The sequence below is a fragment of the Salvelinus alpinus genome, chromosome 12 (genome assembly GCF_045679555.1).
Source record: "Salvelinus alpinus chromosome 12, SLU_Salpinus.1, whole genome shotgun sequence".
Lineage (NCBI taxonomy): Eukaryota > Metazoa > Chordata > Actinopteri > Salmoniformes > Salmonidae > Salvelinus > Salvelinus alpinus.
In genome coordinates this window covers 62,240,773-62,254,966 of record NC_092097.1, presented here as the reverse complement: position 1 = coordinate 62,254,966, position 14,194 = coordinate 62,240,773, and the positions used below count along the sequence as shown (strand labels likewise).

Genomic DNA, 14,194 nt, shown 5'->3' with positions numbered 1-14,194 from the left:
CAGCTGTTCCACTAGATTAAAACGTTTTACCAGACAGCTGTTCCACTAGATTAAAACGTTTTACCACAGACAGCTGTTCCACTAGATTAAAACGTTTTACCATAGACAGCTGTTCCACTAGATTAAAACATTTTACCACAGACAGCTGTTCCACTAGATTAAAACGTTTTACCACAGACAGCTGTTCCACTAGATTAAAACATTTTACCACAGACAGCTGTTCCACTAGATTAAAACGTTTTACCACAGACAGCTGTTCCACTAGATTAAAACGTTTTACCACAGACAGCTGTTCCACTAGATTACAACGTTTTACCACAGACAGCTGTTCCACTAGATTAAAACGTTTTACCACAGACAGCTGTTCCACTAGATTAAAACGTTTTACCATAGACAGCTGTTCCACTAGATTAAAACGTTTTACCATAGACAGCTGTTTTACCATACAGTTGTTCCACTAGATTAAAACATTTTACCACAGACAGCTGTTCCACTAGATTAAAACGTTTTACCACAGACAGCTGTTCCACTAGATTAAAACGTTTTACCACAGACAGCTGTTCCACTAGATTACAACGTTTTACCACAGACAGCTGTTCCACTAGATTACAACGTTTTACCACAGACAGCTGTTCCACTAGATTACAACGTTTTACCACAGACAGCTGTTCCACTAGATTACAACGTTTTACCACAGGCAGCTGTTCCACTAGATTACAACGTTTTACCACAGACAGCTGTTCCACTAGATTAAAACGTTTTACCACAGGCAGCTGTTCCACTAGATTACAACGTTTTACCATACAGCTGTTCCACTAGATCATCGCCTCAGCAGTGGTAGTCAGAACATAGCAGCCTATCAGTAACCTCTTTGGCTAGATGGGGACAAGATAGAGGGCAAGATAAATGTTTCTTCCAAACCCAGTTGAACAGTATTCAGGCCCAACACAGTCGGTCACTTCTCCTCCTAGCGTTACATTAGATGTCATTTAGAGCAGAAACTCTTATCCAGAGAGATTTACAGGAGAAATTAGGGTTTAGTGCCTTGCTCAAGGGCACATCGGCAGATTTTTGACCTTGTCGGCTCGGATATTGGAACCAGCGACCTTTCAGTTACTGGCCCAACGCTCTAACCGATAGGCTACCTGCCTGTTTAACTGCTGAGGAATTGTATAATAAAAAGCAGAATGGCAGAAATGTATTTATAAAGTCCTTTTTACATCAGCAGTTGTCAAAGTGCCATTCAGACGCCCGGCCGGTGCCATACAGACGCCCGGCCGGTGCCATTCAGACGCCCGGCCGGTGCCATACAGACGCCCGGCCGGTGCCATTCAGACGCCCGGCCGGCGCCATTCAGACGCCCGGCCGGTGCCATTCAGACGCCAGGCCGGTGCCATACAGACGCCCGGCCGGTGCCATTCAGACGCCAGGCCGGTGCCATACAGACGCCCGGCCGGCGCCATACAGACGCCCGGCTGTATGCTGTGGATCTATGGTTTCTTTGCGAGAAAGGGAAAGACACAAACATCTGTAATTTCTCCGTTGTGGTTCCACTTTTATTCCATTGTTTCTTCATTTATTCCACCAAAAATAGCACTTGTCTCTTTTTATTCTTGTTCTGAGACGTTTGTTCTACAACAGACACTTAAAAAAAAGAAGAAGGTAGCCACTACTGAATGTTATTTCTTACCCACACAACATCCACAATACTGTCTGCAAACAGAGAGCTGGTTGGTCAACACTATTTGGTACAAAGTAGGTTGAGGTTAACTAATAAACTCATGTTAAAGGATAGTCACTGGAGATTGGACTAGACAGGATGAATCGGACAGTGAAAGAGTTTACGGGGGAATACAGAGCAGAAAAAATTCTTTACTATTTAAATGTTGGGTTTTCATTGAAGTTTGGAGCTAGACGTTCTCTCTGGCTGTTTCTGAGATGGCACCCTATTCTTCTATAGTGCACTAGCTTTGCTTAAAGCGCCATTGGGCCCTGGTCAACAGTAGTGCACTAGCTTTGCTCAGAGCGCCATTGGCCCCTGGTCAACAGTAGTGCACTAGCTTTGCTCAGAGCGCCATTGGGCCCTGGTCAACAGTAGTGCACTAGCTTTGCTCAGAGCGCCATTGGCCCCTGGTCAACAGTAGTGCACTAGCTTTGCTCAGAGCGCCATTGGGCCCTGGTCAACAGTAGTGCGCACTAGCTTTGCTCAGAGCGCCATTGGCCCCTGGTCAACAGTAGTGCACTAGCTTTGCTTAGAGCGCCATTGGGCCCTGGTCAACAGTAGTGCACTAGCTTTGCTCAGAGCGCCATTGGGCCCTGGTCAACAGTAGTGCACTAGCTTTGCTCAGAGCGCCATTGGGCCCTGGTCAACAGTAGTGCACTATACAAGGAATAGGATACCATTTGGAACATAGCCTCTCTCTCCTTCAGTCTGGCTGTTCCTCCCTCTTCTTCAGTCTGGCTGTTCCTCCCTCTTCTTCAGTCTGGCTGTTCCTCCCTCTTCTTCAGTCTGGCTGTTCCTCCCTCTTCTTCAGCCTGGCTGTTCCTCCCTCTTCTTCAGCCTGGCTGTTCCTCCCTCTTCTTCAGCCTGGCTGTTCCTCCCTCTTCTTCAGCCTGGCTGTTCCTCCCTCTTCTTCAGCCTGGCTGTTCCTCCCTCTTCTTCAGCCTGGCTGTTCCCGGTCCTATGCCTCTGCAGTGGTGGGCAGAACGCCAACATACACAGTCTTCCCGTCCAGCGTCTTCACCGACCACTCTGCGGGCATTTCTGAAACACAATATACAAATGATTGAAAAGTATGACGGAAGACAAATAGCCTGGCATCTTTAAGGAGGTAAACCTGTAAGAAATGAAGAAAAGAATGAGAGTAGTGGGTCAAAGGTCTGTCTCTACTACGTGAAACTAGATCATTGTATTGCGGTCCCGTGTGGCTCAGTTGGTAGAGCATGGCGCTTGCAACGCCAGGGTTGTGGGTTCATTCCCCACGGGGGGACCAGGATGAATATGTATGAACTTTCCAATTTGTAAGTCGCTCTGGATAAGAGCGTCTGCTAAATGACTTAAATGTAAATGTATTCTGAGGGGTTTGAAATCACATACTGGAGGGCTTGCTGACCACGAAGTGCTCTATTAAACTCTCTTATGCACTTTACTCTGTTAACTTCCATTCATTGTTGTGTTTCTAGGTAGAAAATACACTCCGACTTTGGAATTAAATGTCGCCCATTTACATCACACATGTTGCCTGACTACAGCTAGCTACCCACGAAGTATTGACAACTACCTTGCATAACATTCGTTTTAGGTCCTTTTTGCTTATTTGGCTAGCTAGAGTACTACGATTCACATACAGTATATCTAGCTGACAATTAGGACGTAAAACGTTTCGCTTTGTGTATATCTTGTTTGGTCTCTATTGTTGCCGTTGACCTGGCTGGAAGAAGGGTCCGTGGAGTGGGGAGGTAATACAGTAGGGCGAGTGCCAGTGCTTCTCAAGAGAACGCACTCGGAGCACGAGAGGGTGGAGCAAGGTAGCCTACATATTGAGAAACACCCATTGGCTCATGCTTAGAATGTGCTCCCCCCCCATTGTTATAATTTGAAAGTTCCCATAGTAGTTAATTCAACAGTGGGAAGTTAACTAAATGAGTTGATATGGTTACTAAAAACAGCTTTTTCCTCTTTATTGGCAGCAGATATTTATGTCCTATTTCAGATTTGAACTGCAGATAAGACCAAGATGTCATACCCTCCAACTTTGTCTAACTAGTTGGGAAAACGGTTAACTGGCATTTTGACCACTCAAAGCTCCGACCGTTTGATCCGTATAAGATATTTCGGTTCCCGATTGCAGATTTGAATAGCAGCGAAGGATACCAACATTTCACAAGCTCTTACGTTTCTTTGTTGGGAAAACGGTCAAAGTCGATGATTTGTCAAAAGTTACATTATTTAACAGTTAATGTTGGAATTCATGATGTCACAATGGGGAGTTCTAGAATATTGGGGGGGGAAAAGTCCCATTAACATGAATGAAGATGGACACACAAAAAGTCCCATTAACACGAATGAAGATGGACACAAAAAAAGTCCCATTAACATGAATGAAGATGGACACACAAAAAGTCCCATTAACACGAATGAAGATGGACACAAAAAAAGTCCCATTAACACGAATGAAGATGGACACAAAAAAAGTCCCATTAACACGAATGAAGATGGACACAAAAAAAGTCCCATTAACATGAATGAAGATGGACACAAAAAAAAGTCCCATTAACACGAATGAAGATGGACAAAAAAAAGTCCCATTAACACGAATGAAGATGGACACAAAAGAAGTCAACATTTTAGAGAGTAAAAAGTATCAAAAATATCAAAAAGTAAAATGTAAGCACAATATTCCAGATCATTCCACACGTTTTAAAGTTTAAACAACGTTTCTAGCTTGAACGTGTAAGAGGAGTAGCGTGCAGAAGAATGAGAACAAGTATGACGAAGATTTATAGTCGGGAGTGATGCTTCTCTAGTCCCACCTAATTAGGTAGGAAGACCTATGAGCTGTAAGTCAAACCAGCCCGTCTGCTAGGGCAGTCAGGCAGTCTGTCAGACACAGTAATTGGACAGGGAGGTTTCCTCAGCCCAGGACTTGCTGCTGGTTCAAGGTCAACATTAAACCAGTTTAAAAGTCAAGGATCACTGGCACAGGGTTAGCAAACTACAGAGCGGAGGCTAGCAGGCTACAGTTAAACGTGTGGAGGTGGTAGTACAGGCTACAGTTAAACGTGTGGAGGTGGTAGTACAGGCTACAGTTAAACGTGTGGAGGTGGTAGTACAGGCTACAGTTAAACGTGTGGAGGTGGTAGTACAGGCTACAGTTAAACGTGTGGAGGTGGTAGTACAGGCTACAGTTAAACGTGTGGAGGTGGTAGTACAGGCTACAGTTAAACGTGGAGTAGAACAGTAACTGTCCTCTAGCCTGAACGTAGACACAGTAGGATTGATGGGGAAAGGTGGAAAGTAGCAGAAAGAACACAACTAAAGCAGGACACAAGTAGCGTTCAAGTGGAGCTTCCTAGATCCTGCTCTGGCCAAGTCAAGAGAGTGTTTCCTGCTCTGGCCAAGTCAAGAGAGTGTTTCCCAGACCATTCTCTGAGCGCTGCTAGGGCCTGGCCAGTAGACATCCTAGATGCATAGAAGACAACACGGAGACAGAAACTAAATAGGACTTCGTTCTGGTGGTGTCTGTCTTACCTTGGGTGAGCAGATCGTCCAGGTAGAGTTTCAGCCTACGGCTGCGGAGGCCGAACAACTTGGCCGTCTCAGACAGCAAAGCATTGTGGGTCAGGCAGTCGTGTCCGACAGGATTGACCAGCAGCAGGGTCCCCACATCTCCACTCTGACACTCTACAGAGACACAGGACATACATAGCATCAGTACAAAATCAGTAGCAGCACGTAGCCTAGCGGTTAGAGAGACAAACCAAACCAGTAACTGGAGGGTTCCCAGTTCGAATCCCGGGTCTGACGAGGAGGAAAAAAACAAATCTGTCAGGAAATGAGCTGGCAACCGGATAGTTGATGGTATCAAATCCTAGTTGCCATTGGGCCCAAGTTACTCACTGGCAGGGGTTTGGTGTAAACCAGTTGGAAACTTGTTCATCTCAATATACTACTGTAACATCATACTGTCTGAAGATGCATTGGCATAACAAACTGAAAAAATAACCTTTCAAAAAGAAGTTGAGTGAGAAGGAAGCAGGTGTGTAGTGGAGCGAGAGAAAGAGGAAGTGGTCAATTAAACGTACCAGCAGGCTGACAGTTGGCCAATCGGAGGTTAACGTAGGGGCACACCAGAGAGTCAGAGTTGGGAGAGGAGTCACTGGGACTGGAGCCGGATGTCACCGACAGGGTTTTCCCATTCAGAGACAGCAGATCACACTTACCAGTCAACTCTGGAATTACAAGAACATACAGCCCTCGGTTACAGGACAGGTCTGAAACATACAGCCCTCGGTTACCTCAATCTCTTGTAATAATTCACACGAGGGAAATACAATTTTTTTTTTTAGTTGTGTGAGAACCGCTCTTTAAACGCCATCTGTTCATCACTAACCTGTCCAATAAAATCAATCATTTCATAAGTCCTCCAATGTTTTTTGTTGTTGTATTCCTGTGTGTGTGTGTGTGTGTGTGTGTGTGTGTGTGAGAGAAACAGCAGCCTTGTGAGGGAAACCAGGGAGGGAATGGTACAGTACTATATTGGTCCAGGGGTCCCAGGAGAGATACATATTATGAATAGAACTAGTCTGTCCCAGGATGATGCCTGTAATCACTGACAACCATCCAACATGCAGGCCAAGCTACTCCATCCCAGCTAGCTACCACTCAACAAGTAGGCTAAGCTAGTGGCTAGTCCCCAGAACCACTCAACAAGTAGGCTAAGCTAGTGGCTAGTCCCCAGAACCACTCAACAAGTAGGCTAAGCTACTCCATTCCAGCTAGCTACCACTCAACAAGTAGGCTAAGCTACTCCATTCCAGCTAGCTACCACTCAACAAGTAGGCTAAGCTAGTGGCTAGTCCCCAGAACCACTCAACAAGTAGGCTAAGCTACTCCATTCCAGCTAGCTACCACTCAACAAGTAGGCTAAGCTAGTGGCTAGTCCCCAGAACCACTCAACAAGTAGGCTAAGCTAGTGGCTAGTCCCCAGAACCACTCAAAAAGTAGGCTAAGCTACTCCATTCCAGCTAGCTACCACTCAACAAGTAGGCTAAGCTAGTGGCTAGTCCCCAGAACCACTCAACAAGTAGGCTAAGCTAGTGGCTAGTCCCCAGAACCACTCAAAAAGTAGGCTAAGCTACTCCATTCCAGCTAGCTACCACTCAACAAGTAGGCTAAGCTAGTGGCTAGTCCCCAGAACCACTCAACAAGTAGGCTAAGCTACTCCATTCCAGCTAGCTACCACTCAACAAGTAGGCTAAGCTAGTGGCTAGTCCCCAGAACCACTCAACAAGTAGGCTAAGCTACTCCATTCCAGCTAGCTACCACTCAACAAGTAGGCTAAGCTAGTGGCTAGTCCCCAGAACCACTCAACAAGTAGGCTAAGCTAGTGGCTAGTCCCCAGAACCACTCAACAAGTAGGCTAAGCTAGTGGCTAGTCCCCAAAACCACTCAACAAGTAGGCTAAGCTAGTGGCTAGTCCCCAGAACCACTCAACAAGTAGGCTAAGCTAGTGGCTAGTCCCCAGAACCACTCAACATGTAGGCTAAGCTACTCCATTCCAGCTAGCTACCACTCAACAAGTAGGCTAAGCTAGTGGCTAGTCCCCAGAACCACTCAACAAGTAGGCTAAGCTACTCCATTCCAGCTAGCTACCACTCAACAAGTAGGCTAATCTACCACTCAACAAGTAGGCTAAGCTAGTGGCTAGTCCCCAGAACCACTCAACAAGTAGGCTAAGCTAGTGCTAGTCCCCAGAACCACTCAACAAGTAGGCTAAGCTAGTGGCTAGTCCTCAGAACCACTCAACAAGTAGGCTAAGCTAGTGGCTAGTCCCCAGAACCACTCAACAAGTAGGCTAAGCTAGAGGCTAGTCCCCAGAACCACTCAACAAGTAGGCTAAGCTAGTGGCTAGTCCCCAGAACCACTCAACAAGTAGGCTAAGCTAGAGACAGAACCACCCGACATGTAGGCTAGGCTAGAGACAGAACCACCCACCATGTAGGCTAAGCTAGAGACAGAACCCCCCACCATGTAGGCTAGGCTAGAGACAGAACCACCCACCATGTAGGCTAGGCTAGAGACAGAACCACCCGACATGTAGGCTAGGCTAGAGACAGAACCACCCACCATGTAGGCTAGGCTAGAGACAGAACCACCCGACATGTAGGCTAGGCTAGAGACAGAACCCCCCACCATGTAGGCTAGGCTAGAGACAGAACCTCCCACCATGTAGGCTAGGCTAGAGACAGAACCCCCCGACATGTAGGCTAGGCTACTCCAGTCCAGCGAGCTACCACCCTACACATTTTATCATGTGGCTGAGAGAAATGTAGCAGTTTTACAGCTAATTTCTTGCAAATATGCACTAAACTAGTCTCAAGCTGGGCTACCTCATCACGAGACTGATTCTAAAATCACCCGCCAGTCTCTAGTCATAGCCAGGGAATACCATCAAACTAAGGCCGGGAGGTGAATGGGTCAGCAAACATTTCAACACGGTTACAGACAGACAGACAGACAGACAGACAGACCACGGTTACAGACAGACAGACAGACCACGGTTACAGACAGACAGACCACGGTTACAGACAGACAGACAGACCACGGTTACAGACAGACAGACAGACCACGGTTACAGACAGACAGACCACGGTTACAGACAGACAGACAGACCACGGTTACAGACAGACAGACCACGGTTACAGACAGACAGACAGACCACGGTTACAGACAGACCACGGTTACAGACAGACAGACAGACCACGGTTACAGACAGACAGACAGACAGACCACGGTTACAGACAGACAGACAGACAGACCACGGTTACAGACAGACAGACAGACCACGGTTACAGACAGACAGACAGACCACGGTTACAGACAGACAGACAGACCACGGTTACAGACAGACAGACCACGGTTACAGACAGACAGACAGACCACGGTTACAGACAGACCACGGTTACAGACAGACAGACAGACCACGGTTACAGACAGACAGACAGACAGACCACGGTTACAGACAGACAGACAGACAGACAGACCACGGTTACAGACAGACAGACAGACCACGGTTACAGACAGACAGACCACGGTTACAGACAGACAGACAGACCACGGTTACAGACAGACAGACCACGGTTACAGACAGACAGACAGACCACGGTTACAGACAGACAGACCATTTCCCATCACAACCATTAAACAAACTATTTTAAAGTCACAATTTGCCTCATGGTGAAATTACTTCTTGTATGTATAGGAGGCTTGTGAGTGTCCCAATGAGTATCACAGAATGAGTCATAATACCCATAAAACCTAGCGGTCAAACAGGGAAATGATTCCAATCGTTTTTCCACCCTTCATTATTCCCCATAGGGGCTTTCAGAAACACTTCCAATAAGGGCTGTGTTTCATGTTGACTTACCCTGGCGTGACGTTTTGATAACCGTGTAAATCTCTCTAGGACAAGGTGACTTTTATCAATATATTCGGCCATATTTACCTGCCAAAAATGAAACGCTAATTAGCTGCTAATGTGGCTATCATAAAGAACTACAAATACCATGATGATCTGGACGAGACTGACGAATCGAGGCAAAGGTAAGAATCTCTGTATGAACTATCTAATGTTTGTTAAATGTAGTAAAAAAAAAAAAAAAAATGGCTACATTTCTTTCAATGGACAATTCTGTGAACACATTTTAAAATTGGCAATACCTGTTAGCAAAGGTATCAGAGACAACGTGCAGGAGCTTGCAGGGATTTGTAGTTTTGCATGATGTCTTCGTTGATGCAAATTAGCATTTTTGAATCGGAGAGTAAATAGAGCCGAATATATTGATAAAAGTCACCTTGTCCGAGAGAGATTTACACGGTTATCAAAACAGGGCAAACCTACATGAAAACACAGCCCTAGTTTCTGAAAATCACCTATGGGGAAAAATGAATGGAAATGGAAAAAACAATTGGAACCATTTCCCTGTTTGACCGCTAGGTTTTATGGGTAATTATGACACCTCCACGGTGGGGCTCTATTGACATAGGGGTTGATTTGGGATTCGAAGTGTGAGCGTGCCATCTTACCAGTCTTGCCGTTGAAAACACAGAGCGTGGTGTTGTTGAGACCAAAGAGACTGGCGCAGACCTGTCTCAGCTTGGCCATGTCCAGACAGATGTCTCCTTTAGGGTTCTCCAGGAGAACCACACCCTCTGACAGAGACAGAACAAAAATAAATGGCATTAATTTGTTTAAAGCATGAACAGAGCTTTTATTTTGGGTACTCTTCCCCAGATCTGTTCCTCGACACAATCCTGTCTCGGAGCTCTACGGACAATTCCTTCGACCTCATGGCTTGGTTTTTGCTCTGACATACTGTGGGACGCTATATAGACAGGTGTGTGCCTTTCCAAATCATGTCCAATCAATTGAATTTACCACAAATGGACTCCAATCAAGTTGTAGAAACATCTCAAGGACGATCAATGGAAACAGGATGCACCTGAGCTCAATTTGGAGTCTCATAGCAAAGGGTCTGAATACTTACATAAATAAGTAGTTTCTTTTTTTTTTTATACATTTGCAAAAATGAATAAAAAACAGTTTTTGCTTAGTCATTATGGGGTATTGTGATGTCATTATGGGGTATTGTGATGTCATTATGGGGTATTGTGATGTCATTATGGAGTACTGTAGATTGTGATGTTTTTATTTTTATTGCATCCATTTTAGAATAAGGCTGTAACGTAACAAAATGTGGAGAAAGTCAAGTGGTTTGAGTACTTTCTGAATGTACCTCTGTTGCCAAGTTTAGTGCTTTTATCACATTTCTGTTTACTTTTACTATTGAGTCCACCTTTTAACCCAACACTTCTATACAATTGATTATTTTTCATTCCTCCATGTTTTTTTGTGCTAACTAGTTTGACAAAGTCCACCAATTTCAGAAGGATTAAAAAAAGGGGTTTGAAATTCTACTTTAATTATTATTATTTTTACCTCTTTAGGGTGAGAATTCGTACATTCTTGAAATTGGAATTTCAATTTACATCCCAAATTTAATGAAATCGACCCCTTGTTATAATGTGTTCCATTACACACCAATACTGACAATTTGGATAAACAAACCCAGAATTGGGGTCCAATCCAATTGAGCCCTGGGGTGCAGCAGTAGTGTGACCACGACCAAAGGTAATGTAAAAAGCTCGGTCAATCTAATTATATACGTCTATAAATATACCTTGTTCCTTGTTGTTGACTTTGAGGTTGATGTAGGCACAGGCTGGTCCAGTCAGAGGAGCTCGAGAGGCGGCTGCTCCCTTCACTATGGTGAGGTCCAGGTCCGAACCCTTCAACTATAGTACAGTACACAACCACAGATAAACATTATGAAAACCGCAGATACAACCACAGATAAACATTATGAAAACCACAGATATAACCACAGATAAACATTTTGAAAACCATAGATAAACATTATGAAAACCACAGATAAACATTATGAAAACCATAGATACAACCAGAGGGAGAAACATGAAAACCATTCATATTTAGGAACAAGAGTTTTTAATTACATTTATATATATATATATTTTAATTACATTAATTAATATATATATATTTGTTTGTTGCTTTAACCTAACCCACACGGAGGGATTGAAAGCACTTTACGTTCCGTCTAATAACGTGGTGTTTAAATGTCAACCCAACCAACCTGTGTTTTCTCCTGCACGATGACGCCGGAGCCTTTGGGGACCGGGTAGGTCTTGAGTGGTGCCTTGGTAGTTGCCAGGATGAAGTCTGTGTGGGCCCGGATCACATTGTCCAGGTAATCTCCTGCCGGCTCACAGCTGTAGTACACCGTGATCTCATCAGACGGCACCAGGTGACCCTGTAGACAGGTAAATACACACACACAGGGTTAGGGTTGGATTAAACAGGGTCTAGGACCCCGATCACACTGTCCAGGTAATCACCTGCCGGCTCACAGCTGTAGTACACTGTGATCTCATCAGACGGCACCAGGTGACCCTGTAGACAGGTAAATACACACTGCAGGGTTGGGGTCAATTCAGGAAGTACACCGATATTTAAAATTATCTTCCAAGCTTTTCAAAAATGGGGAAAATGTTGAATTTGGTTTACTTTCTAAATTGAAACGGAATGGAGTCCAACCCTGGTATGCTGTGATCTCATCTGAGGGCACCAGGTGACCCAAGAAGGGTAAGAAAGGGCTGCATCTGATGGATTACTGAATCACCTTGTCCAGGTAAAAAGGTAATATACTGCTCGTACATTGTATTCTCATCAGACGGAACTAAGTGACCTTCATAAACATCAAGATTAGACAAAACTAGAGCCTGCAGGACTTGCTTTGTGGAGTGTGGTGTCAAAAAAGCAGAGCATCTCTTTATTACGGACAGACCTCACCTCATCTTTACAACCATTGAATCTATATGTTTTGACCATGACAGTTTACAATCTAAGTTAACGCCAAGTAATTTAGTCTCCTCAACTTGTTCAACAGCCACACCATTCATTACCAGATTCAGCTGAGGTCTAGAACTTAAGGAATGATTTGTACCAAATACAATGCTCTTAGTTTTAGAGATGTTCAGGACCAGTTTATTACTGGCCACCCATTCCAAAACAGACTGCAACTCTTTGTTAAGGGTTTCAGTGACTTCATTAGCTGTGGTTGCTGATGCGTATTTGGTTGAGTCATAAGAATACATGGACACACAGGCTTTGTTTAATGCCAGTGGCAGGTCATTGGTAAAAATAGAAAAGAGTAGAGGGCCTAGAGAGCTGCCCTGTGGTACACCACAATTTACATGTTCGACATTAGAGAAGGTTCCATTAATGAAAACCCTTTGAGTTCTATTAGTTAGATAGCTCTGAATCCACGATATGGCAGAGGTTGAAAAGCCATAACACATACGTTTTTTCAACAACAGGTTATGGTCAATAATATCAAAGGCTGCACTGAAATCTAACAGTACAATTCCCACAATCTTCTTATTATCAATGTATTTCAACTAATCATCAGTCATTTGTGTCAGTGCAGTACAGAGACACAAATGGGGCAGTTCCTCTTGCTGTTCTGTCGGTAAACACAATGGTCAAGCGGGCAGCCCAGCCAACAGCGAGTTGCAGCAGGAAGGACATCCCAGCTCCAAGATGTTGTCAGAGATACACTCATGAGTCCATGAGAACCAAGGCTACCGCTCAATGCAAGCCGTTTTGATCTACGGTGTCCACAAAATCGATGTTTTAGCGAATATGTCAGTCGGGAACCAATACCAGAACCACGCAGGGGACTTTAACATGGAAGAGAACTCATTGATCTCTCCTTAATCTACAGAGGCCCAATTACAGGCTGGCTTCAAGGGTAGGAAATACATATAGAGCTTCAGTAACTTACATCAGAGGAAGGATTTTATAGCCTTTTGAGTATTTTCAGGCAGTGAACCGCAGATGCTAGAGTGGCAACGTCGATAAGGAGAAAAATTATTTGTGTTACAGTGTGTGGCCAAATCAGAATGCTGCGTGTGACCTCTCCTTCCCACCCTCCCTCCCCCTGTCCCTCCCCCTGTCCCTCCCACCCTCCCTCCCCCTGTCCCTCCCCGGGTCCTCCCCCTGTCCCTCCCCTGGTCCTCCCCCTGTCCCTCCCACCCTCCCTCCCTCCCCTTGTCCTCCCCCTGTCCCTCCCTCCCCTGGTCCTCCCCCTGGTCCTCCCCCTGGTCCTCCCCCGGGTCCTCCCACCCTCCCTCCCCCTGTCCCTCCCCCGGTCCTCTTAACCCACTGAGACCCCTAGTTACGGCTACTCAATTAATTCCCTGGGGTGGAAAATTCCTAAAGATTTCAGTTTTAAATAACAGTAGAATTTACCCCGGCTGAGAGCCAAGGCAACACAGTCACACACACACACACACACACACACACACACACACACACACACACACACACACACACACACACACACACACACACACGTCGAATCCAGGGACCGATGGAAAAATGTTTGTTTATTAAGAAAACAAGTCTAAAATAATCCCGCTTTACTTTCCTTCTCTCCACCCCACTTCAAAGTCAGTGTTTCTGAAACAGACCTCTGTAGTCGGGGACGAAGCTTACATTAAAGCCTGAATATTATGGTACTGGAGAAACGAGTTCTCAACGCTGCTAGAATTCAGGAGTGGAAATATTTCAACATGAGAGAGAGAAAGAGAGAGGGGGAAAGGGAGAAAGAGGGGAAGAGAGAGAGTTAGATGAAGGGAGAAAGAGAGAGGGGAGAGAGAAGCCTGGGAACACCAGGGAGGGAGAGAAGCCTGGGAATACTAGGGAGGGAGAGAAGCCTGGGAACACCAGGGAGGGAGAGAAGCCTGGGAACACTAGGGAGGGAGAGAAGCCTGGGAATACTAGGGAGGGAGAGAAGCCTGTGAATACCAGGGAGGGAGAGAAGCCTGGGA

At 45.3% G+C, this 14,194-nt stretch overlaps 1 protein-coding gene across 2 annotated transcripts in view; it reads right to left on the bottom strand.

Annotated features, from left to right (window-relative positions):
- Nucleotides 1-1,531: 1,531 nt before the first annotated feature.
- iars1 (isoleucyl-tRNA synthetase 1) overlaps nt 1,532-14,194 on the bottom strand; it is a 132,290-nt gene continuing 119,627 nt past the window's right edge. Inside the window, exons 29-34 of one of the 2 annotated variants that reach the window (XM_071337036.1) lie at nt 11,437-11,613; nt 10,963-11,077; nt 9,809-9,934; nt 5,806-5,952; nt 5,252-5,404; nt 1,532-2,764 (exon numbers count right to left, since the gene is read on the bottom strand). In XM_071337036.1, the coding sequence (XP_071193137.1) occupies nt 2,682-2,764; nt 5,252-5,404; nt 5,806-5,952; nt 9,809-9,934; nt 10,963-11,077; nt 11,437-11,613 (801 nt within the window). In that variant the 3' untranslated portion in view covers nt 1,532-2,681. Of the gene's footprint in view, nt 2,765-5,251; nt 5,405-5,805; nt 5,953-9,808; nt 9,935-10,962; nt 11,078-11,436; nt 11,614-11,643; nt 11,754-14,194 lie in introns of those variants that run through there. The other variant, XM_071337037.1, reaches the window with a different exon arrangement.